General features: G+C 39.6%; 1 protein-coding gene across 2 annotated transcripts; it reads right to left on the minus strand.

Moving 5' to 3' along the window:
* Window positions 1-8: 8 nt before the first annotated feature.
* LOC144057031 (zinc finger protein 385A-like) lies at window positions 9-25,792 on the minus strand. 2 transcript variants are annotated; one of them, XM_077574246.1, is made up of 8 exons: window positions 25,405-25,792; window positions 13,886-14,034; window positions 10,991-11,101; window positions 3,479-3,656; window positions 2,855-3,172; window positions 2,508-2,695; window positions 2,163-2,249; window positions 9-1,845 (listed from the first exon to the last, which is right to left on the minus strand). In XM_077574246.1, the coding sequence occupies exons 1-8, from the start codon at window positions 25,412-25,414 to the stop codon at window positions 1,603-1,605; spliced, it is 1,284 nt and encodes a 427-aa protein (XP_077430372.1). In that variant the 5' UTR covers window positions 25,415-25,792; the 3' UTR covers window positions 9-1,602. The 2 variants fall into 2 exon arrangements, with proteins under 2 accessions (XP_077430372.1, XP_077430373.1); XM_077574247.1 differs by lacking the exon at window positions 25,405-25,792 and adding an exon at window positions 14,110-15,341.
* Between the last annotated feature and the right edge of the window lie 1,094 nt (window positions 25,793-26,886).

Here is a 26,886-nt window from a genome sequence, read left to right on the forward strand (position 1 = left end):
ACTTGTAGTAAAATCATAAACTGAGTTTAATGATTTTGGGTACAATTCTATTAGAATTCAACAATTTGGAATCCCCCCGCATTTTCCATTTGTCATTTTTTAAATACATTTACAGCAATGTTTCTACACATCACTTCTAAAAACATTGAATATATCTTTTGACACAATTATTATTATTTTTTTATTGCGCTTCTTGCATTTCACATAAAAAATTGAGCAGAAAATATTGCTAGTTTCTGTTTGCTGAAGTTTCCCACAAGTGTGTGACATGCTGCCGTGACAGTTTTCGTCGGGATTCTTCCAAGTTGTGTCGGGTCACGAAGCAGAGCAAACAAACCTTTGCTTTTTCCTACCGCACACCTGCAAAGCTATCTAAAAGGATGTTTTTTCTACTCATGTGTATGTGTGCTTGTGTTTCTCATATATGTATAACATAATGCTGGTGTATTTTTATATATTAGAACACATTGTTTTTATAATATGCATATTATTATTATTATCATATTTTGCATTTTATTTGTGTATGTTTGTGAGCTGCATATGCTCATATTGCAAATAGCTGCTACTATATTACTCGATCATTGTCCTGCTGTGCTCACAGTGTTGAAAGTCTTTCTCTGAGATACTGAAACTTTTCTGTTTTGTGCCGTGAAACGGAAATTAAAGCATTTGAAATCACTTACATGCAGACGTTTACCCCAGTGCCTAGTCACATTTTTTTTTTTTTTTTTTGCATGTTACAGGGGAAAATCTGGGGAATCAAATCTGGGGTTTTATCTGACAATTAACATGTATGTAGACCTAAACCTAAAGATACTTGCCTAGTCTTCCCTGATGTTCTTTTAACTTTTTTTTTCCTTTTCCCCAACATCTAATCAGACCACAAATATAAACACTGATAGCTGCATAGTACTTCTTCACCACACCTACAACTTTGCCAACCCATTGACATGGTTAAGGTGCTTCGTTGACTATCTTCGTTAAGACGTATTGTATATTCTGTTCCTCTTTTACCCTCTGTTTGTGTCCCACAGAGGTAAGTACAGACCCCCTAAGCCAGCTGGGAAGATCTAGACATACAGTACAGAGAAATGTTGCAGAAGACTCCAGCAGCAACACAAATTCATTGACCACAAAAAAGTGGGGGACCCATTACACAGTGATCGCTAACAGCTAACATCAGAGGAGACCACAATATAGAACCCAGCGGGTTTCTTCTTTTTTTTTTTCTCTCTCTTTCTCTTATGAAATGGATGCATCGGATGTGGAGAAGGTTCGAATCACTTAAGAGGTAGGGTTTGAAACACGGCGGTTAAGACGGCTGCAAAGTGGAAGTCCTTTTAATAGTCCACTTTGTCGTCTTTGCAGGGTCATGACCGACCGGGTGACTAGTTGGCATTAGCGGAAGTGGGAAAGATGAAAACGTACGCTGTCCCTTTAAAACGAGTCGTCCGCTACTTGTGGTTCTCCCTGTTAGCATAACAGCAGCAGCAGTCTGCAACTAAGCGTCAGTCACAAGTTCGACTCGAATGAAACACCGCCTGGGTTCGGCTCTCCGCTTCACAGTGTGCTTCTGCCTGACTCCTCCTCGTGCTCACGCTATCAGTATGGAGCGAAGAGAATTGGCCCGTGCGTAGTGCGAATGGGCCCCGGGGCGGGCCTCAGCAGGCTGAGGGGCGGACCCTGTAGCAGGTGGTGGTGAGGGTGGTGAGGGAGAGGGTGAGGGTGGGTTGGCGGTCCGTGAGGTCGCAGTGCCAGCTGATTTGAGGACGCCGCAGCGGCCATGGCTGCCGCAACAGCCAGAGGATTTGGTAAAAGTCCCGCCCCCAGATTTTTGGGAAGTTCCTTTGGGAGAGACAAGGAAAATGGCACGTGACTTGTTGAGATGGCGAATAAAACACATATAGACAAAAGTACAGAATGTAAAAATGTATTCTGGGACAACTTTCTACAACATGATAGAGTGTATCAGTGTGAATTTCTGTCTGTTATGTTGTAGTTCATCCAAAGGTGTTCGATTGGGTTGAAGTCAGGGTTATGCATGTCAAATCTTAAATGTCTACTTACTCGTCTAGCCAAGTGAATGATGAATTACAGTAATTGTTTATAAAGCGTGGCTCAAAACTTTTGTCCATATGGTGAAGTAAAGGTGAATGGTATACCATGAAGTCTGCACGCTTCTTGTGACGACTAAGTAAAGGATTGGGTTTCCCCGCAACTCCATCTCGATGCCTCCGGCTGGAAATATGCTGCAAAATGAAGAAAGCCAGAAAATAGATTTGAATTGCTTTTCTCTGTGCTTGTATTTTTCCTATTCTTTAAAAAACAACAACAAAGAATGACAAAAATAAATAAATACATTTAATTTTTTTCATTTTTATAAAATTAATTAATTAATTAAATGTAAATGTCAATTTTTAAAAACATTTCAAATTGTATTGATTTACCCCAAATTTATGAATTAATCAATTGCTATTCAAATATAAAAATAAATAAATAAGTCTCACCTGTTTAAGCTGCAGCTCAGAGTTGACTCTGACATTGCAGATCTCACAGTGGAAGGTTCGTTCCTGAGCGTTGGGGTCAGACGACAGCTCCCCGCCCTGCTCGGGGCTGCCCTTCAGACCCAGACGTGGGTAGGCTTTAATGGGCCCCAGTCCACTTCGTGCCTCCAGAATTGTTTTGTGTTTTGTACCTAGGGCGATTAAAAAGTAAAAAGGAATGATTTGCAATATCTCTTTTATACCACTGAGTGGCAGTAGTGGTCCTGCTTTATTACTTTTTCTACATGTTCTAAGCAGACATGAATCCAATGCGGTTCCAACATTGCATATTTCTCACATGTACGACTTACCTTTGTTGTGGGCCTCCAGTTGTGAGAGGGAATTAACTGCAACTTTGCATGAGGAGCAGTAGAGAAGCTTTTTGGCTTTCTCTTCTTCGGACCCGCCAGAGGGAGGGCTGGGAGCTGGAGACAGGGTGTCAGAAAGGACCGCCTCCCCTGAGTCTGCAGGTGGCGTGCTGACACCGGCGGCCGGCGAGGGGGAGGATGGAACAGGTGCACCGGCGGTCTCCGAGAAGGGACACTCTGCTTCCGCTGAGCTCACTGAAGGTGTTGAGAGGTGGCTCGGGGGCAAAGGTGACTCAGAGTTGGGGCAGGATTGTGTGTCGTCTATAAACAGCAAATTAAATTTCAGGTTAGTAAGCAGCCATATAAAAGCCTCTTTAACACGTGAGGACTTTATATAAAAGTGTGAAAATAATGAGACAGTGTTTTGCTGCCAGGACATGCCCAAAGGTCTGTCCACACCAGGGTGGTAACACGTTAGCAAGATCTGGCTCAGTGTACTGACTACTGCATAACAGCAGGACAATATGAAAAAGCATCACAGCAGATGTGTTGAGCATCTGGTTCGTTTTGTGGCAAATTTTGTGTCTGTATCTGTACAAATCATCACATGTCACAGGTGAGGCTCACCCTGCTTATCCGGATCAGGATCCAGGTTGGATGGTGGTGAGGGGCCTGACGGTGAGGGTGAAGTGGTGGGGGGAGGGTGCTGCTTGTCGCCATCCTGAAGACGACCTGACTTGGACGTCTCAATGCCCTTAACCCTGCGAGCGTGTCGGTTGCCCTTATAGTGAGCCTCTGCCTGACTCTGGAAGAAAACACAATTTGATGTGGAGATTTGTGAGGATGTTCGTTTCACTTCCATCATCTTCACTCCTAATCTGGCTGCTGACAGAAAAGTGAGTCAGAGAGCCAGTCATATAAAAAATGAAAAAAACATTCTAGTTAAATGGCCTGAAGAGTTTGCTTTACTTTGACATGGCCATTAGGCACACTTAAAAATTATTTTATTGGAATTTCTAAGAATAAATCATTAAACTTCCACTATTTCCAATGTTGTTGGACGACTTTCTGGTTTAAATGTGAAATAGTGCAGGAGGAACTTTTATCTCTCTTAGTGTGCGTGAGAGAGATATGATTTTAGGACTACTAGTAGTCTTAATCTTAATTCATAAACAGTCATATTTTTCTCATATTCTCTTCTCTTCCCTTACAGGAGCATAGATGGGACTGTTCTTCTCCCTGCTCCCTCTTCTTTATATTTTTCTTTTCTTTTTATCGGTGAAATCTGGGCGCTATTTTGGTCATTGTTTTTTTATTTTTCTTGAACGGGTTGTAATTAAGTAAATTTCATTGCTTTGTACTCGTGACATGTGCAATGACAATCAATTGGATTTTATTCCAGACGTTACATGACATTGTATATCTGTCAGTCTCTACATTCTTCTTTGTCTCTTATTTCTTTCTACTGTATGTTCTCTTTTAGTGTCCCCTAGTGTTCAGACTGAGACATCACATAGCTGACATGCCTTGCGTTATAAGGCATTTCAGTTAAATACAATTTTGTGTCAAGACTGTTTAATAAAAGTTATAGCTTTAACTTTTTGAACAATATTTGGTTAAAATGTGAATTTGGAAATGTCATGGCAAGCTAGTACTCAAATGTAATGTATTCTGTCTAAAAAAAAGAAAAGAAAGAAGTGATATCAGTGCATCCCTAGTGATAGAATGCGCAAATACAGCCTTTTTATACAAAAAAAAAAAAATAGAGCAATGATGATGACATGTCAAATCGGTAAGATTACCGAATGAACAATACTGAGCTCTCAAAAAAAATAAAAAAAATAAAAATACAGCCTTTAGACGCATCACAAAATACAGCTGCACTATCCATAAAGACCTAGTAGAAAGCTAGCTGTAAAGATAAGTAGCTTTCTAGCTAGCTTAGCAAGAGCTTTTAGCTATCTGAAAGCTGTAAAAAAAAAATAAAATAATAATGTGCAGCAAGGTTCAATACAGATTCAGGTTTTTCAAAGTACTCAAGGCAGAATAATAGATACTCTTGTATTGGATCACATTACATGGTGTTATTGTTGCTAATGTTGTGACCGCAATACTATAAACACAAGATTAGTTCATTCAAGATGATGTCAAAAACAAGTCAGAGGAAGCCCATAAGGCTCCCAATGGATGCACGGTTGGGGCTTGATGGACCACTGGGTCGTGTTCAAGATGCCTCTGTAAACCTCATGTATTAATTAGCTGGTGATGATAGTTACCCATATAGCACTCATCCTGATTGGTGATGAAAGAGTGGCATGCATAGCTCGCCGCCTGTGTAACTCAACCCTGTGGCCGCAGGGGAATGATGCTTTACTAGCCCACCAACAACCGCTAGAAGAGAGCAACTCTTATTTTCCTAGCTGTTTTCTTTGTGAATGAGTTCGGAGACTTTCACTCTCTGTGACCTTCAAGTCCTAAAAAATCAATGAATGTCGGCCATTAATCAAACGTAGAATCTGGACAGTCTTCGGGGATTGGCGCGAGGATGCACTAGCTAACCACGAAGACATAGATCAAGCTGTCAGATCATTGAGGTGAAGGGGCAAAGTGAATCATGATAAAATATGAATGAAGTGCAGAAGAGTAAGATGAGTAAACGAATGACAACCCTTATATGGAAGGGGATTAGGATGATTGAGGAGGCATGGATGGGATTTGAAAAGGGGAGAAAATAGGAGCAAGCGAACGTCCCTGAAATCCTTTTCTCTCTAAGCAGGATATGCTTTGATGTTTTATCTATACAGTGACAAAGGCACAGAAAATGGAGCGAGCTGGTCTCAGACAAATCAGGGTACAGGCAGCAGCGACAGGCATGTGGGGGGGGGGGGGAGCTGGCGAGAAGGCGACAGATGATACAGTCAACCCCGCGGAGGATGAAAGAGAAACATTATAAACGCCAGCAGAAAACGGGCTGGGAACGAACTTGTCGACAAGGAAGGCGAAGGGGGAACAAACATTCGGGACGGAACGGTGTGCGGCGTGTGCCCGCTGTGGTTCTGCAGTGGTGACGACGGCTAATGCAGCATGGCGTGACGTCAGCCTTGCAGCAGGACTGTGCTCAACACTGGCAGGCTAATATGTCCTCTGCGGCCTGAGATGAATTGGCAACGTTATAATTACAACATGTAGCGCAAGAGGGGAGCCGTGAGAGGCACTTTATTCGGAGTGGTCACATCAATCACTTAGTCACTTCTACTTCGACTTCTTTTTAACAACGGCTTCCCTCAGGCGTAAACAAGAAATGGTGGAGGTCTAATGCAAAAGCAGCTGTGGGAACAATTGAAAAACGTGTCACTGTTTGTCCACCTTCCACCTGCAGAAACTCTACTCCGAGCAGATTATTCATTCATTATTAAAGCGTTTTCACAAAGTTCCCATCCTCTCCAGTTACTCTGGGAAGTTCTGAAGAGTAGAGGTGCAGTGTGACCAATCGTACACGGCAAACAGGTGGCGGGCGATTGGACAACCGCATGACAGAGGCTTGACGTGTATGAGAGCATCTTGCGCTTGAGTGTAACAACTGCCATATCTTGATTTTTGTGCCAGCGTGAGCCTCATTTTGCCTGTTCGGGAATTTAGCAGACCGCTCTGCGTCATGGTGGGCGTTCTTGAGTATCGAAAACTTTTTCTTTGTCATGCGACCGGCGCACCTGGCAATTTGGTGGTTTAAATTAGACTATGCTTTACAAATGCTGGAACCAAGTCTAGGAATTGGCGCAGGTAGTGTAACCATTTTCTGACGTGTGTGGTTGATGTCATCGTATTTCATTTAGTAGTAACATTACAAATGGCCGCCATCTTTGTGAAATAATAAAAAAAAAAAACATGAAATGAGCGCCCCTCTAAAATACTCCATAAAAAATGAATTGTACTCAAGTTGATGTGGCCAGACTGAGTATTTTTGACTGTCATTTTTAGAAATGTTGCCATGCTGCTATTCATGGGTATGACACTGCCGTGCGTGGACTCGAGCAAATCCATTTCTTTTTCTGCCATGTCAAGGACTGCGACTCTCACTTTCAAATTTTAAATTGAGTGAGAGGAGCCGCTTTGATTGCCGGCGAATCAAGTTGGCTCTGTTCACACCAAGGTTATTTTGGTTAACGAAAAAACTAAAACTAAAAACAAAATAAAAAATAAACGAAAATGCTTTTAAAAAAACAAAAACTACATTCTATGTTTACAAAACTAACTAAAACTAACTATATAATTATAGCGAAAAGTCTTTGGTAATTAATTTAACGAATGAGCCTTTGGGGATGATTTTAAATGTGATTTTAAGTATATTTATTTCACTGGAATGAGGACATTTGAAAGTGTCTCACAGAGGTGACGTCATCTAGCAGCAGCCAATAGAGAAGCACCTTCAGATGACGTCGCTCCGAGGCGACAACGAAATGCTTTTCTCATTTTACCATGGTGTTTATCAAATATTGCGCATGAGCGGAGGCGGCAAATCCAGGTCTAGAAAGTAAAAACCCTGTCACAGTTTGGCTAACTAGCTAGCATCAATGGCTAAAGCCAAACTGTGGCAGGGTTTTACTTTCTGGACCTGGATCTGCCACCTCTGTGCACAATTAATAGACATTAAAAAAAATAAAAGAAAACTAATACTGAAACTAACTAAAAGTAAGCATTTTTTTTTTAAATAACTAAAACTAATAAAAACTAACAGAACACCCTGAAAACTAATTAAAACTAACTACATTTAAAAAAAACTAAACTGAAAATGAAATAAAAACTAACTAAAATGAAAATTCCAAAACTATATTAACCCTGGATGCATATATCTGCGAAAATACCATAACCCAGTCTAGCCTGCCTCTGCGTGGATTCAGACCGCTCCTTTCACTAGACTTTCACTGGGCACGAAAATAGAGCCCTGACTATGTCTATGGTATGTGAATGCAGTCATACTGTCGTGAACAAAATGCTCCACATTCTCACATCTATTGCACTTGTGGACCATGTGAGAACATAAGAGGGGGATATAATTAAGTGGCCCCTCACGGAGAACAGGGCAGTGTTACACAGGTTTCAGATGACTCCTCTGCCCGTGTCCTTTATACACTGCTGCATTTAGAGGACAAGTATTTAGCACCCAATTGTCACTACGTATTTATATTTCAGGCTCTGCTTGTACGGTATATCAAAGTTTTGCTGGAATGCTATTTATGTTTTGGATTGTGGTTCCAGTGACAGACTGTAAGAGGGTTTTAGTGAGAGTTTGTATCCTTTAACTGTCATGTCGTTTTGACTTTTTTGTTCCGAGATCATTTTATAGATCTGCGTGAAAGTTTTTCAAAGGTAGATTTTCAAGTATGCCATTTTTCATATTTTTACTAGATTTTTTTTTCATGTAAACATGCCCTAAGATTTGATGTTGAAGTCGGTCCGGACTGGGAATAACAATCACTTGTGACCATTTTCTCCTGGCATTCGCCGGAATTACTCAACCACGCACGACCACCTTTTTAATGATAATCCTTGTAAGGACACTAATACCTTCAAACCAGCCGTTACTTAAATGCACACAGTTTGAAAAAAACATTTATCTTACAAGGTTTATTTCTTAAAGTGGTTTGCCCAGAGACAGATGTACAAGAGCTCTCTCACTGTAAATGTCAAACAGACAACATATAAATCGTCTTCTCGGATGCTCACGTTAAAACCTCATCTCCATCGAGAAATTCAGCTCACTTGAAAAACAAGTAACATTAGGTATATACTTGTTTTTCAATCACATGGTATGTGGGTGTGATAATATATTGGTGTAAGCTATGGACACTAATGAACTAATACATGCAAAACAACATGCGCGATAAAGGACAGCAATGAACAGCATTCAGAAACTTTAAAAAAAAACAACAATTTTTTTATCTTTCCTGTTATTATTGGTGATAATAACTGCATTGTGTTTAGCACCACTCTTTCCATGACATAAACAAACAGAAGTAAACCCTGAAAAGAAGTGACCCGAACTGTTTGGTGAGACATGATTTTTGACTTATCATTTTGAACTGGTGAAGTTGCAACTTTGTCCTCTTAACGGGAACATTACATTCCTTCCCTTTAAATCTTTTTTTTTTTTTTTCACTTTAGATGCGTTGCTTCAAGCTGGCAGTGCACCATCTGTCAAAAAAAGCCTAATCAGCTTTAATGTAACTTTAAAGACGTGCTGCTGTTCACTTTCCTTCTTGGCCTTGTGTCCTGTTTCACACTCTTTCCATTAAATTCTCATCAGAGTAAATCTAATAGTCTCCTGTACCCTGACACTTGCTAGCTAATGCTGAGCTATGATGACCAAGCAAATCAGCCCGGACTCAGAGTGATTAGCCTCATTCATTTGACTAGAAACAATTGGATGTACAGCATATTAACTCATTCACTGCCATTGACGGTTATAGACGTCAAAAATTCCTTTGAACTATTTCTATTAGTTTAACATTTTTTTCCACTTTTGTTAACAAGAGTGTGAAAACCTAGAATTTTTTTTACTGTACATTTAGAACAGATATAAAAAATGTAATTAGTCATGAGTTAACTAGTGAAGTCATGCGTTTATTTACAATTAACAAAAATTTATCGCCTGACGCTCCCTAATTTTTAATGATCTTTTCTTTTCTTTTTTAAATCGCGTCAGGCGAAAATTAAAATTGTAATTGATCACATGACTTCAATAATTAAGTCACGATTAATCACAAATTATATATCTGTTCTAAATGTACAATAAAAAAATATTTTTTTATGTTTTCATACTCTTATTAACAAAAGTTGAAAAAGTGAAAAATTAATAGAAATAGTTCAAATGAATTTTTGACATCTCTACCCGTCAATGGCAGTGAATGAGTTAAACAGGTAGACAATAGCATATTGTCGTGTCACGAGTGAAGCTCGCTCTTTAACAACGACACTCTGGGAATGCCGTCCTAGCGAGAAAATAGTTTGCAAACTCCGATGTCGAATGTTGAGATGAACCCTCACAGGTTAATTTTAGTTTATTTACACATTCTCAAAGAAAAAAAAATGCAAATATGAAAGCAAAAATCACATCACATGTGAAGGTGAGGTAGAAAACAATTATGGGAAATTTATAACGATAGATCACAGTGGATTCAAAACCTTACCAATAAATGAAAAAACAGGCTTGGTTCCGCCATTGGCCAGTGTACAGCAAGGCATCCCAAAGGTTAAAGTTACTTCAAACAAAAAAAGGAAAACACCTTGGACACATACAGTCTTGGCACACTCAGATAGGTTTTTGAAAAAGTGAATTTGAGGCTTGTAAAAGCACTTCAGACAAAATATGGTGGAGATAAAGCGCTTTATAAGTGCATTCCATTTACCATTTATGATATTGATCAAATTGGATTTTTCTTTTTTTTGGACTACGACGTGTTTTTTTTGTGGCAAAAGTACAACCTATTCAAGATGATTTGGCATTCGCTGCTTACATTAGGCAAATAGCAAATGTGGATTTTGGATGCGGAGACTGAGCTCTAATCATAATTAATTTAGTTTTTCTTTATAATTATTTATTTCTGATTTAATATAATGTTTCGCATACCCGCGGTTCAGTAGCCACAAATTCATATTTTTTTTTCAGATTTTTAAAAATATATTTTTGTATTTAATTTAATAATGTATTTTTTATTTTTTTTATTAATGTATTTTTTTGCTAGTTATTTTGTTTTTAGGGGGAGCTCCTGGTTTTCAAGGAAAATACTTATTGGTGGTTTAATTTTCAAGAATATATTTTCAATGCATTTAAAATGGGCACCAATTATACGCAGATTTTCAATATTTGCGGGTGCTCGCGAATAGCAGGCGTCATCTGATGTTGCTTGAGCCGTTTATTACTAGGTGGTAAAAAAAAAAAAATTGTTAACAAGTCAAGGTCATAAAAAAATATATTAAACACAAAGCAAACGTCAGTATCACCTGATAGTAGATGATCATCTGTGAAACCTTCACACTCATTAAATGTAGAGTATCACATGTGCACATGTTGAGTCCAACTGCTGAACTTTAAAAGGACATTCATGACTTGGGTGCGAAGCGCCATGTCAAATTTCATACCTCCGAGTTGAAGCGAATTTGACAGACATTGCAGGAGATGATGGGTCGCTTTGTCCTCACCATGGGATGCCCGAAGGTGTGCGTCATTACGGCCTTCTGGACTGGGTCCATCTGAGGAGGGTAAGCACAAAGGTCACATGATAGATTCAACAACACAGCATGAGCTCAGGGGTTGCAGGTGAGCTGCTAAAAAAAGCGATGTAAACAAGCGTGAATTTGGGGAGAGGTGATTGATGTGGACAAACGGGGGTTGGGCTCTTTCTCAGCAGCTGTTGTTTGTTTGGGCCTCACTTCCTGGGTGCGGTTCAAATGCTTTAATTCACATCGTGTCTTGAGGGGCCTAATTACAGACTCTCTTCGTCCCAAAAAAGACACTACAGTCTATAATGTCTTACATAGATTAGATAGAAAATCTACAGTGTGTTACTGTAGAAAGAGTTGCTTGTAATGTTTTTTTTTTTTTGGGGGGGGAATTAACTAAGATTGTATACTTGGAAATTAAATTCTGGTATTTATAAGTAACACACGCACATACACATACTCACCCACATACAATTTTATTTTTTTTTTAATTTAAAAAAAAGAGCAATGATGATGACATGTCAAATCGGTAAAATTACCGAATGAACAATACTGAGCTCTCCAGGAAAAAATAATAAAAAATAAGTAACATACAGTTGACTGTGGGTTGAACCAATTCATCACACTAAATGCAAAATACAACAACAAAAAAGGTCAGAACCAAAAATGAGTCGAGCTTATTGTTGGAGCTCACACTTTATGAGATATGAGGTCGCTGGTGCTTCCTGTTGGAATTCAGAAACTCACAGACAGTGCGGGTGTTGCCCTCAGCCACCACCAAAAGTTCTCTGTGGTTTTACTCAGCCTATCATCTGCTGGACGCATGCAGTCAAAATGAAAGACCGTTTACGCTCCACAGCTGCAGACACCCGAGGAAATTGTATTGGTCTGAAAAACCTGAATCCTGTTGGAATGCATTGCTGGCATATTCATGTTCTCTGTTTATTTTTGGCTTTTTTTTCCTCCTCTCTTCCTGTCCTTCTCCTTTTCAGTTTGTGTAAGAGAGTGTGTGTCAGTCAACAAGCTGAATGAGTAATCAATGTGAGTAATCTGAATAATTGAGCCAATTCAAGGCACCTCTGCTCCCATTTCAATGTTCAATTCATAATTGTTTGAATTTCAGTAAGTTCTCAATGACTAAATCAAAAGTAATTCATCATACAGATCCCAATGGCACAAGGCTTGAAATAAGCGAAACAACATTTACATTTTGGGCCTAATCAAAACAGCAAAACTCAGAATCAAACATTTGGAAGATTTTCGAATCCACAGAGACGGTCCCAAAAAGCTTCACTGGGTTCACATCACCTCACGGGTAGTTGGAAGTCAAGGGAAGCTCTGTGCTACTAACGCCGCAGCTAGCTAGCAACGAGCTTTTGCCGACTACTGCTGTGGCTAATCACATTGCAGAATCGCTCCAGTAATCCAATAATCATCGCCTCCGTGGCGGCTAATAAGATACATTTGTGACAAATATCATTCTCATGAAGGGATGACAAGAAAAGATGGAGAAGCCTTGCTAATTGCTAAGCTAACCTCAGATTGACTCGGCTAGCGCGTTTAATGCTGCCTTCATGTGGTATCGAAATTATAGTAAATACCACATGTTGAGTTTAAAATTGATTTTGATATCCGAGTTCCTGAGCTGTGAGAACTTTTCAACTCTCAACATGGCGGAGAGCGCCAAATAATTCGTAAATCGTAAAACATATTTACACTTAAAGGCATTATCATCTGCTAGCAGTTTGTTTTAGAATCTACACAATTACATAGCGTACACAATTCAATGTCTTGTTCTTTACAACTCATTATTTGATGTAATTGTTCGGTTTGACAAGCAAAGACGACGTCAACTGCCATGTGCATGTAAATTGTTTATTTTTTTATTTTTACTACTACAACAAAAATACATTAACATAACTGGTAATTACGAGTTCCCAAGTGGTATAAGGTCCATTTTTTCCCATAGCACATGAAAGCACGGGACACTCTGGAATTTCACATATGTCTGGCTGGAACCGCGTTAGAGTGGAGAACATCCAACAAGAAAATCTACTAGCTAGACCCACCCAGAAATGAATTACGGTACGCTAAATCATACGTCAATCAGGAGGAGTGTTAAAATGCCGCCAATGACAAGTTCTTAGGGTCATTTAAAAAGTGTTTAATCTAAATTATATTGTATTCCATATTCAAGGAAAGGTTGCGATTTTAAACATTATTTGATTAAATAAAACACATTTGATCACAATTGCGAGACGTAATGATATCAAGCATTTGATTATATCTGATTTTTTGGTTGTATATTCAAGAACAATATGTAGGCAATCCATTGACTGATTATTCATAATAAGATGGAAAGTGATTTATGAAGGTCTTATGACATGCGTGGCCACACTCCATGTCCTCAATAACGCCGGATGAATCATAAACTCACACAAGGGTCATTTCGCCCGAGCGCATCCAGATGACCGAGACGATGTTGTGTGCATGTGTGTGGCCACGCCGACCTTCACATGAAACTCAATCTGGAAATGAAAACCAGGAAATGCTGACTGTGCGAGAACTTGGGCCTCTTATACAATTGATTAGCTCTAAGTCATTTTCGCGCTGTAGAACACTAACCTAAGCTTTTTTATTTTTTAAATGAGTGTCGCTGTTAAATAAAAATGTAAATAGCTGCCACTTTGCGGAAAAATGTGTAAATCCTCGGTATGTCTTTCTGGTGACAAAAATCCACACTATACCAAGCACCTTGTGATCATCTCAGATTCTGTTTATTCAGCATATATTGACATGACCCGGAGCACTTACTGTATTAAAGTTAGGGAAGAGACCCAGAGTTGCAGGGTGGGGCGACTCCAGGGGGAATTGTAGGAAGGGCTTCATGTCCAGGGGGGACGGCGGGAAGGCGGCGGGGCTCCTGAGGAAGGCAGGGACCGGCCCCGCTCGGTTTACACTTCCTGTACACAAAGACAATTTGAGATGAATAAAAAGACGTGCTCCAATAGATTATTCTCACCCGCTACCAGAATTACCTTTGACCCCAGCGACTTGCAGTATCTTGGATCACATATCCTCTAAAATCAATACAATTCTTCCTCTGACTTAGACCGGTAATCTTTGAAAGTCGAATAATTACAACTTGAACTGAAAAGGAAACCAAGACACAAAGGATAGCTTAATCTTGGTCTCATATATCGGTATATAGAGGTGCGCTTTGTCAAATTTTTCTTGTTTTTGTAGTTATTTTGTTGTTGTTGTATTTTTATTCTACTTCTTGTATTTTATATATTTTTTCTTCTTGTTCAACTAAAATCAAATTATTCTGTTATTTCAGAAGATTAGTTGAGAATTTTCATCTGAACAGCGTTAAAGCTTAGAGGACTTGCAGAAAGCAAATATGGTGCAAAATGTCTTGCTAAAATTAAGATTCAGTATACGAACTATTTGAAAAAATAATCTAATTGCAACCCCCCAATATTGCGATTGTGATTGATTATTTTTGACGAGATCCAAACAGATAAATTATACAAGTTAAGGACTTTTTTCCCCCAGACCGATTCTACTATGAGTACTCAACTCTTGGGTAGTCACCGATATCAAGTACCGATACCATTAATACTTTTGATATATGAAATGTATTTAATATATATCTTTACCTATTTAAAGACCCATGTATCCCAATATGGCATTTTTCCATAAAATCGCATGAAATTATGGCAATGTTTTACTATCGTTTTCCCATTTTGTTCATGAATATATATTCTGTACCAAGCACACAATAAAATTCATTTAAATAAATAATTCAACTATTAAACGGCATCTGTCAGACATGTGTGTCTTATGTTCCTGATCATAAAACGGCCCCGCGAGTGCCGATACTGTGACATAAAACCAGGTATCGGCCCGATATCAATAACTGGTGTCTGTATCACCCATTCCGAATACAAATGTTTTGGTTAGGTTAGGCTTTCACTAAAACAAAGACAAACGAAATATGAATTTCGAATGATTAGTTTTGGAATCCAAACTTGCGTTGAATTGAAATGCACTTCCCGTCTGCACCTCTCCTCCCACGACGCCTCTTGCTCACTTTCCTCTCACTTGCAGCTCAGCCACACTGGATGCCTGTACTTAAGGACTCTTGTGTGATGTGCAGGGAGAGGCCTAAGCTCCTTAAGCCTCACAACTGGGGTGCTGCAGATATCTGCCTCCTCTCACTTTCTCTGCCGATCCATTCCGACGCCAGGCGTTGTTTTCTGTCCTCATTTCATGGTCTCTTATTCTGCTTGCCTGCGTCCGTACTTTCTCACTTGCGCGGCTCGTCTTTATCCCCCCCGCCATTATTTTGCATGCTATTCCCACCGTCGAGATCTTTGGTGGGAGAAACCTGCAACATGCTCAGGGTCCAATCTGACAGCACAAGAAACAATTTGAATGTAATGCAGTCCTCGTCCTTTTATTGCTACTGCTTTGTGATGACTGCTTACCCCCCCGCTGAGGAATTGGTTCAGTGTTGTGCTATTTTGGTGAGCCAGACATGTTTCTTTCACTGATTGGGAAGGCTAAGTACAAATAATTTTTGGATGGCAAACAGGGAAATCGCTCAAGTCCTCCTTATTTTCTAATCAAAGAAGTCAGGGCACTTTTGTATATTTAGTAACAATGTAAAATACCATTTAATATAACAAACGATAATGAATGTTCACAAAAAGAGAGACATAATAGCGATAATGAACAATAAGGCTAGAATTCAAGGTTACCGTAAGGGGGAGATTTTTAGTTTTCACTCAAAAATAAACACTTCTTAAACACTGGGTATATACACATGTAATCCTTCTCAATCAACACCTCTGGGCTTCTGTTAGTGTGTGGTGGTGATTTTGTCATCATCCACCATCACCCCAGCCTGTATTCTGCCATTTTGTTGTGTTTTGCCATGAGAGGGACGTTTGTGGGCGGAAAGTCTATGTTTACCCCTCCAGCCAATCACAGAGCGGGGGGCGTGTCGTTGAAGGCGGATGAGAAGAGTGGGGGTTGAGCTATGGGAGGATTCAGTTTTGAATGGGTATAATGTATAATAATGTTATGTTTCAGTTTTGTAGGGGTTGGATTTTGTTGGTATGTTTGTTGTTTTTGTATGTGGTTGGTGTTTGTCATGTGTTCCTGATTTCTCCCCTTGTCTCGTTATGTCTGATCACGTCCACCTGTGTTTCTTCCCTTTCCAGTGTAACCAATCGGTGCCCTCAGCCTATTGTGTTCCCCAAGTGTCTCTTATTTGTGTTTGTGTATTTAGTCTGTTGTGTTTGTCCAGTCCGGGTTGGTCCATTGTCGTTTCCAAGTTTTGTCGTTTCTCCCACGTCTTGCTAGTTCCTCGTCATGCCACTCGAGTTTGTTTTGATTTAGGACTTTGTTGTTTTTTGTCGGCACGTTGTTTTTGTTTAATTAATAAAACCCTTTTGTTTTGGACTTTACCTCGGCCTCCTCGCTCTGCCCCTCCCACACTTGGGTCCAAAACCCCAGCCAACCGTGACAAATAATCTGCATGCTGTTTACAGCATCTTGGATTAAAAACAATCAAAGCGGGCTGGAAACCTTCTGTGATGTAATTAAATGCTTGGTTAACAATGCAAATAAAAGAAGGACATCTCAAGACGTATGGATTTAAGCAGGAGGTGTAATATTTCCTCGCTGCAAAAAAGGACTGTAGAAAATTTAAGAAAACAATATAGTAAAATAAGAAAATTATTACTTCAAATAAGACAAATTATCTGCCAACAGAACAAGAAAATTTTACTTAAATTTACCTGTAAGATTTATTTAAAAAAAAATAATAATAATACAAGGCCCATATCAATCATTGCGGTCTTGAAAATAGTATTTTCAGACTAAAAACAAGTAATGTTGACTTTTTTCAAGCTGTAATAAACAGAATTATTTTCTTAAACTACATGAGTATTTTTTTTTTATACTCAAATAACTTACTTAGCCTGAGTGTCAAGCAGGGAGGTAAGAGGTCCCATTTTCTTTGTCATGATATAGTCAGGAATTGAACCCACAACCTTCAAGTCTGAGGGTAGGCGCTTTACCACTAGACCACTAAGCTGGTACTGAAAAACTGAAAAATTAGCTTAGTGAATATAACAAAATGAACCATATCGTTTTCAGTACTTTTTTTCATTTATCTTATCACTAGATTATGCAAAATCTTAAAATAAGAAAACTCAAGAAACCCCAGTTCAGGGTCTTAGATGTTGGTTAGTTGTCATCTTAAAGTGTGGGAAATGCTTGTTTTAATCCTCACAGTCCTTAAAACTGGCTGTTAACACTCAATGCCAAAACTGCTTGATCAAACAAGATAATTAAGTAATAAGTATTTAGGTACATTTAGGTTACATTTCTGAATTTGTAGCTTACTTAAGATTTCACTTTTTGCAGTGCTCTCTGCCTAGCGAAGCGTGCTCCCGCTGCTCATTTTACGCCACATTACAGTTTAAAAGTCAAATCATTTCTGCCGTTCCTTCATTAAAGTTGCATCATGTCACAATAGAGTCATGTATTTCCAGCTAGAGTCACATCCTTTGCCAGCTTGTCTTCCGCGACCTATACGCTCTTCCTGAGTGATTTACAATGACATCAGATAAGTGAATGCGGCGCGAGCACATAGGACGACTGGCATTGATTGGACACATTGAGAGGAGAGTTAAAGTGTTCAAGTGCTGTCAAACTCTATAAATCCAGACCTCGCCATCCATTGGCCCTCCGCTCAGAAAAAGGGAACGACTCGCCTCTCCCAGACCCTCACCGCAACTGCCTTTTGTTTTCTCATGCAAATGTTTAGCTGTGAAAAAGATCAATGCCCATGTAATAGCTTATTGAATTTCGGGGTGGATTTGTGAGAGCCGGCCTGAAATGAAGAGATGCAGGCGGAATGCGGGGGAATAAAGGCGGGAAAAAAATGACAACCACGGGCCAGCAGCTTATCACCACAAAGCGCGGCGTGCGCGCGCAGGCACGTGCACGCCAACGTGCTGTGTCTCAAATTGGCAATTCATTTGGCCAATTTAGCTTTAATAATCACAGAGGTAATGTCAATGTCAGCCACGATGGTGCCGCCTCTCAGGGTTCCCTGGCTGACTGCATCACTCTGCTTCATGGTGGCACCAAGACAGGGAGTGGGAGGGACCGTTGGCAAAAAAAAGAAAAAGAAAAAGAAATGCAGCCATCTTTCCTTCTTAGCTCGGCACAGAATGTCAGGCGCCTCACATCTGCATCTAAATGGGCTGCTGTGCACAGATACCTCCAGAATCCTCCCCTGACAACGCTGGTGTATACAGAGCATCCAATGTGGTGCCTGCAGGGCTGTCTTGACCCACTCTGCTTGTGTTTATTTTCCCCCGCAGTTTATGCGGCGGCATCACACATTCTCCAGTTGATTTGGTGGTAAATAACGCCGTAAAGTGCAGGTGATCATTTATGAGCATCATTTAGCTCTCCTGCTGGCAGATCATTTGAATGAATTTTAATTGGTCTCACTTTTTTATGCTGCCTGTCTTGGCCGGGTCTCTCTTGAAAAAGAGATTTTTAATTTCAACGGGATCAACTTTGTTTGAAAAAAAAAAGGTTACAAATCTAAATAAATAAATTCATTAAATAAATAAATACATATTTTTGACAGGCAAATACGTTTCAACATATTTTCAAATACGTTTGAACATACTTGCATATACTTTCGAATGTACGTGTAGGCTAAATGCTAAAAACTTTTTTTTTTTTAATTTTTCTCATAATGCCACAATGTTTTAACCTGCTAATGTGATTGATTTTTTATTTATTTTTTAGCATTATACTGCGGCATTATACCAATACGCAGACCTTGTTTATTTGCAATTTTTTTTATAATTTATTATTATGCCTGCAGTGCATGATTTCCATTTGGTAATTTTTTTACCACAATGGCACAGGGTATTGACTTGCGCATACGCAAATTAAAAAAAAAAAAGGATTTTTTGCAGTATTTGGCCTACATTATACCAATACGTTCAAAATGAAGTAAACATCGTTATTTGTATTTTTATCATTATCATTATTATATATTTATCATTATGTCTGCAGTGCATGATTTCTGTTTTCTAATTGACTTGTACATGTGCATACCCCGTGGCATTAGGGTGAAGAAAAAAACACAACAAAATTTTAAGCATTTATCCAACAAGTACGTTCGAATGTATCATATTTGCAAGCACGTTTAGAAAAAAAAAACTTAGGTTCAACTTTGTCTGCTGACCTTTGTTTTTTTAATTTTCGCTTTTTAAATATTAAAACATTGCATTTCGTTATGTGATATTTGTTGATGAACGGGTTACATTGACCCATGGACATTGTTAAGAAACAAACAGAACAAGAGCGCTGCACTTATTTTCAGGTAAATTAAAATGTATTTTCAAGGACGTTAAAACAAAGTAAAAAGTATGTTTGAACGTATTTGCTAGTACGTTCGAATGCATTTACAAGTACTTCGGAATGCACTTACAAATACATTCAAACAAAAACAAAAACGCGTACTGCAAAATGTTTACTGCACATCAGCAGTTCCACGCTTGCACACTACGTAACCTCTAAATAAACACTGTAAACTTTCCTGCGACTGCAGCGTGACTCTGCTGTTCTATGAATTGCTAAGCATGAAATCCAATTTACTGCAGCTCAGCTTACCCCCAAAGTCATACGAGCGCTTTTTTACCCTAAGCATGGGACCGACCACAAAGCACACAAACCACTGCTGTGTAACTTCTGGGCTCGGTCCTGATGAATGTCGCGTCGGTGTGTGTGAGATCTGGACAGCGCGGCTTGATTTAGGTTTGCACTTTGTTTTAATGATAGATGTTCTGCGCCCTGGTGGCTGGCCTTAAATGCTGCCTGCCACACAACTCCCATAAGTCCTTTCACCGAGAGAGTGAATGTGTGTGCGTCAGCGAAATCTCTGAAATCTCACCGTTTTTTGCAATTACCAAACACTTGTTTTTATTTTCCCCATTCACATGAATTATGATTATGCAAGTGTGCTGTCAAATTGCTCTAGTCCAAATTTTCACAGACAAACATGAAAATTGCCATTTTAACATTTGTCGGATTACCACAGTGGCAAACATCCCCTGATTAGCAAGGAGATGAGCTTGTGGAGGAATAATAGCAGCCGAGGGGGGGGTGGAGTCGATCGAGCACGAGTGGAAAAAAAGAAAGGGAAAGAAAAAGCACTGGACTAAGAAAGGGGAAGTGAGGGAATGCATCTGAGGTTGCTGAGGGGGGGGATGGGAGAAGCCGCATGCTTTAAGGTGAGTTCAAGGTGAACAGGGGATGTAAAGAGCCGTGTAACCTGCAGGTTAATGTACAGGAGAAACATCACTGGCGGTTGCAGTAGAATGTGGCACACGTTGGTTAACAGTTCCATGTTATTATCAAGCGACTTCCACTTATTAGCGAAACAGTACCTGCCTCCGAGGCTTAACTTTTGGCTGTCACATGCAAAATGTCACATGCGCATGAGAAATTTTGGATTATTTTTTCATCTCTCCTCATTGGATGGGTATGTTTTGTCACATTTAAATATCCTGAGCTCTGTAGCAATATATCCAATACTTGGAACATATAAACATAGTGTAAAACGACCGAAACCGGCACATTAGCCCAGCGCATTAAAAATGCCTTTAAAAGTCACACAAAGCTGCCATTATGGAGCTTGCGAGAAACTGCGCACATTTCACAAGGTCTTAGTTCAGAAAGCGTCTACAGATTTTTCTTGGAACCTTTCCTCTGTTATTTGCCAACAAACTCACCTATTTTTTGTTTTTGTAATCAGGTCAAAGCCCCGTTTACGGGAAAAGCAGCGCTTTGCTAACATTTTGGGGCATCTAGAGGTAACTTGACCTAAAATTCACATCACAGTGTAGATTTTATCACTTCACAATAACAGTTTCTATCTATAAACATAAGTGTAACAATTATAACGGAAGTCTTTCTAAAGGGAAATTTGCAAATCTCAAAACTTAAACTTAAAATGCAACACAAATAGTGCAAATGAACACAAATACCTAAAACACTAATAAACTTTTGACCTTATAGGCTCCTCGTCCTGACTGACATATGCAGTAAGATTCATTGCTGGGGTTTTGGATGTGTGTGGACTGTGTAACCGTTTATATATTATTTCCTCTCTAGCCACTAATTAAACAGATAATTTGCTGTTCATAGTTAGTTCATTTTCACTGTAATGCAACTCCAGCCAGACCTCTGTTAAAAGTGTGCCCTTATTTTGATGTTCCACGACTCTACATTTTACGTTAGCTTAGCAATTAGCAAAGTAGCAGGTCTTCTCTCTTCTTGCTCAGTGTGCCGCATGCTTAGCTATTTGTCACAAGTGTAGCTTATTCGCCAGCACTACAGTATTAATTTACCTGCTAATTTGCTGTTCATAGTTGTTAATGCTTTGCTGAAGCCAGACCTCTTTCAAAGGTTTACTGACCCCCTAAGCATTTATTTTGATGTTTCATTACAATACATTTAACGTTAGCTTAGCGGTTAGCAGGGCTGCTCCATCTCCTCCTGCTCTCCTCTCGTTCACCGTGTCGCATGCTTAGCTATTTCTCGTTGCGATATTTGTGGCAAGTGTAGCATATTCGCCGCTATGGAGGGATTTGTGACTTAAAGGAGCGGATTCACACCATGGAAGAACAGTGATTAGCTGTGCCAGCTAGCCAAGTTGCAGCTCTTAGCATTCCCTCAACGGTTTACTTAGCAGCTATGAAAACAGGGAAGACTGTTTGACGTGGATGTACCGTTTTGTTTCGTTTAAAATTATACAGACCAAGCCTTGCCGCCTAGAATTGCACGCCAGTTCCAGTAACAAAGAGTCCACCCTTTTTAGATGAAACATGAACAAATTAAGACAAAGGGAAAACATCTCTCAAATATGAAAATATGCATTGTAAGACTCTCAAGCAGAAACCGGGGATACATCCACAAAGGCCTTATTTTGCAATGACGTAAGACAGATAATTGTGCGTTACCACCAACCAGGAGAATTAAAGCATACGATCACTCTTTTCAGGGAAGCTTCTGAGCAGCTCTTTAAATGACTTGGTCCTTCAGGGAGCTGTTGGAACATCCCACACCTGGTTGCTGAGTCTATTTTCATTATACTGAGGTCACCGTTTTGCGCAGTTTGAGGCCAACAGACGAGCGCACGGCATGAAACCACAGTGAAGGTCATTAAGAAATCCCATTGTGTCAACACGAGCCGCAGCCTTGCCACTCCACATTATTATTATCCTTTTATTTGAGCATTTACACACCTGCTGGACCTTGACTAATAGGGCCCGCAGAGCAATGCAACCTGAGCGTGCAAGGAACCCAAGGAAAAACCTACGCAGAGGAGTCAACATACGTTGATAACAATGGAGCTAGCAGGTGCATCCCACTTTTTTTTTAAAGGGAGGAGACAAAGGATGGATGTTCAGGTGACAGACAATATAGAAGTAGGATGTCATTTTCTAGGGGAGCAATAATTACAGGTTATATTTTGAGAGGCTGTGTGGTTCGGTGCAATCGCATGGTCTTGAAGCAACACACAAAGATAATGACGGGTAGGCGCCAGGCTCGTGACCCTCAGGCCTTATTTGGCAACCTTGAAACCAGCAAATGACAGATCTACACATTTCTGCCTTTGTGCCGGAGTCTTTATTATTATATATATGGTCACCAGACTTCTGGCTCAGCAAAAGCCTTTGTCTGTGCCTTAGCAGACATTTTAACTGGTTCAAGAAATATAAATCAACTGGCTTATTTTCACTGGCCAAATGTTAGTCATTTTAAAGGATAAAGAAAATATACCTTTGGTTATGTGTACAATCAATGCTATTTGTTAGCCCGTCAAAGGTGTTTTGCATTGTGTGTTAGCATTAAGCTAGCGGAGATTCTTAATACAAAGTTGTGTGGTTGTTTTAAATACTCTGTGTTTAATTATTATTGTAAATGTTTAATTTGACAGTAAACAACAACTGGCAGTGGCAATAAACAGATTGAAGCATCTTTTTTTTTTTAAAGATATCTTTTTTTCAACTTCTGTTTGTTGTGAAGTAAGATTGGTTGAGTTTGTTGCCATGATCTAATGCTCGTTGTGATCTACTGTTTATTTAGAAGGTTTAAAACTAAATACTCTAATAATACAAAGTCCTCCATAAGTGACTGATGATTGTAAACGTTATAGGCATAAAAGGTAAAGAAAAAGAAGCACTTAATTAGCCCACTGACTTTTAATTCAACATAATAAAAAAGCTCCAAAACTAATAATACACAGCATTCGTTACACACGCCACCTCAAGCTGAAATAACCCTGATTACTTTTGTAAAAATGTTTTAATATAGGCTACACAATTATAATACAACATTAACATTCCTGACAAAACTCTGCACCCTTGGCCTCTCGTGCTATACTTATTAATTTTTTCCTCATCTTTCCCTTTCCAGTGTTTTATTGTGAAAACATGAAGCTGAACAAACAAAATGCACAGAACTGTGAACAATAACATTACACTGAACAAAATGGTATCCAGGCTGATCCACTAATATTATGGCCCACTGATGTAGCTAGCAGGGTTGTCAAGGCAATGATGGAGATGCTATTCTCCTCGTGCAATGATTTAAAATCTTTTGTTTTACTTGTTGCTTTAAGAAATGTGCTACTTTTGTGATGCTCATTTTTCCCAATTCAATCAAACTTCTGCTAGACCCAGTCAGTCTGTGGGAATGCGTCAATATTGGTCATCATCAATGAGTTGCCTCGATTTAAAGGTCATGTTGTTTATCAAAGGCAACATACCTCTCTGATTCTTTTAGGAGGCATTGATGAGTGGCAGGACACTCACACACACACACACACAATGCGAGGAAGGTCTGCGTGAGAGTAAAAAAAAAAGCTTTGGTCCTTTATTTTAAATAAGTAACGACCGCAAACCTCAGGATGTGAAATATTCATTAAAAAAAACACAAAAAAAAAAACACACGGAATAGTCACCAAATGCTGCTCTGCACCAAGGGAGATGAGTCATATTTAGCACATGTTTAGAATGTGTGAATCTTTGCTCTCCGGTGTTCAAATGGTGTCTGGGCAGAGAAAATATGCTGATGTGATTGTGACTGATAACAACATGTGAGTGTGTTTCGAGACAAAATCTGATTATGCTTGTTCTAGCACAGGGGGTTTGCGCGTGAAAGCTAAAATAGATTTAATAAAATATTCACTCGCATAATCTACAGAGACAACACTGTCATTGCAATTTATCCAATTACTATTTTATGACTCTTCAAATGATCAAAACCAACATAAATGTGTCACCTCACATATAAGAATTAATACGCACAGTAATAAAGAAAATGATGGATGTGAACTCTGCTCTTCGCAACTGTCACGTTGTCACCTAACAAAATAGACCACAACAAAAAAAACATCTTTCATTCAAGTACATTTGAGGGGGCCTAGTGGTGAAATTGTATGTTGCTCTCTCACCCCTCCCTTTATGAACAAGGAGAGGAAATGAAGATGACCTTCAAACATTGTCATAATGTAACATTGTCCTTGCATGATCACATCAGCAATCAGTGCGCACTTTGATATCACTATATCAAATGTTGACAGAAGCATTGCTTGACAGACAACAAACATTATCTACTGTATTTGTGCATTCAGGGCTACTGTAGAAAAATGGCGCTGCAAGATGGCGGCTCTGTTAAAAAAAACTAAACAAAACAAAAGACCTGCTAAATGTGCTATGGTAAAACCAATTATTCTTTTTAATCAATTCTCCTTACTCAAATTTGATTAAAATAAATAAATAAAATAAAAAGTTGACATTATTCTTTGTACTTATGTGCTGTCCTTTCATATTATGAATGAGCCATGAAAAAAAGTCAGACCTATCAAAAGAATTGAACACTGACTAAATGCATTTCAAATTAAATGTTGCTGGCTAAGGATGCCTTTTGTGTTCATAACTTATGGAAACTAAGCAGTAAATTGAGATGACCGATCATTTCAACTGTCACATGAAATGTAATAATGTGTAAATGTACGTCTTTTCTAACCTTAACATACTCATTGACCTGCCAAGAAAATTCCGTAAAGCTGATCATGATAACAAAATTGTCAAATGCGCCAATTATGAAGAAAAACGCAGCTGTTTCTTTGTTTACTCGTCTGTGACTGACTACATGCATCAAAGTTGCACAATGTACCCCAAACAACTTTGATAACATAAACATCATTCATTTCTCACCTAAGATCATCCTGAATCCTTCCACAGTGAACTTCTTCCCGTCCACCACGTCGTCCTGATCTCGTCTCCTGCCAAGTGTGCTAAAGCTCGAGCGCGCCTCTCTCAAAAGTCAGCATCAATGCGTAAGAAGCCTCCGACATCACAAGCTTGACTTTGCATCCCGCTGTCGTCGCTCCTCTCCTGCTGCTTTTTGCGCCTGTGATCTCGATTCGCGTCGTAGCTTGAGGAGAAGCGCGTCGCTCCTGCACGCAGATTCTACTGGATGCCAGACGCGAAAATAAATGTCTTCACGAGACGTTCAGTCAGGAACAACAGCGAAAAGAGCTGAGGTGAAGCTTCACTAGAGGAACCTCTGCACTAACTCTCTCTCTCTCTCTCTCTCTCTCTCTCTCTCCCTCCCTCTCTCTCTCTCTCTCTCTCCCTCCCTCTCCCTCTCCCTCTCTCTCTCACACACACATATTTGGGGTTTGGGTAAAACCTAAAGGCACCTTGCACTCCCAAGCTGTGATTGGCTGCGGCCTCAGCCAATGAGAGCAGTCGGAGCGGTGCATTTTCTTGGGGTGTTTGAATCGGGAGGCAGGGGTTATGTTGCTCTCTCCTGCCTTTTTTTTTTTTTACCAGCCTGCTGTTTTCACACCCCATCACAAGCAAATGGAGGCATTTGCTCCCATCTTCTTGTGATGTGTTTTCGCGTAATGCATAAAAAATAGGAGCAGAGGCCGAGGTGTGACAAGAGATTGACAGCCTGAGAGAATGGATAGAACGTTTGAGGGAGCGGATGAGAGACTGAGTTTAATGCACACTGACTGGGGATGAAAGCGCGGTCTGACGAGACACGTTGGCAGCTGTTTTGACAATGCTGATGGGGTCCCGAAAAGCAGGCGTTTACCACTCTGAGAAGGCAAGGCCAATGTGAATTCCGGGACCTTTCCACATGACCTCTTAACTCAGTCGTGCACGTTTCATCTGATAGACTTCACATAGTGAGATAAGGTTTCCTCATTAGTGGGTCCGGGTTTAATAATGCAGGTAGGTGTATTGTTGTAACCAATGGGCCAGGTGCTAATGTGTGCTGTTTAAGGATGGGGGAGGGAGGGGAGCAGGCACAGCACGACTTTAATGGATGTCACCAAAGTAAACTGAAACCAGACCTGCAGACTCAGGTGACATGTTATCCAGTGTGTGTGCGTGTGTAATTTGCTCGTCTATAACAAGCAGCTTTTATTATTACCAGAACCACAAATAATTTATCCTTACCCCGTGAGGGTCAGACCGACCATAGTGTTGTATGTATATATATATATATATATATATATATATATATATATATATATATATATATATATAGCTACTCTAAACATGGTATCCTGATTAATATTGCGTTTGTGGAATGTGGATAATTTTACTGCCATTTATACTGTCAACTGAAAATGACATCACAGTGCCAAAGGACTCAGGTAGCGACGATCATGGCTCACCTGT

Source organism: Vanacampus margaritifer, chromosome 8, assembly GCF_051991255.1.
Source record: "Vanacampus margaritifer isolate UIUO_Vmar chromosome 8, RoL_Vmar_1.0, whole genome shotgun sequence".
In the NCBI taxonomy this organism is placed as follows: domain Eukaryota; kingdom Metazoa; phylum Chordata; class Actinopteri; order Syngnathiformes; family Syngnathidae; genus Vanacampus; species Vanacampus margaritifer.

Bases quoted from the DNA above. Each gene is read 5' to 3' on its own strand.
- LOC144057031 (XM_077574246.1), bottom strand. The intron at 11,102-13,885 runs GTAAGTGCTCCG...TACCCTCCTCAG, and splicing joins TCTTCCCTAACTTTAATACA to ATGGACCCAGTCCAGAAGGC. The intron at 2,696-2,854 runs GTAAGTCGTACA...TAATCGCCCTAG, and splicing joins ACTGGAGGCCCACAACAAAG to GTACAAAACACAAAACAATT.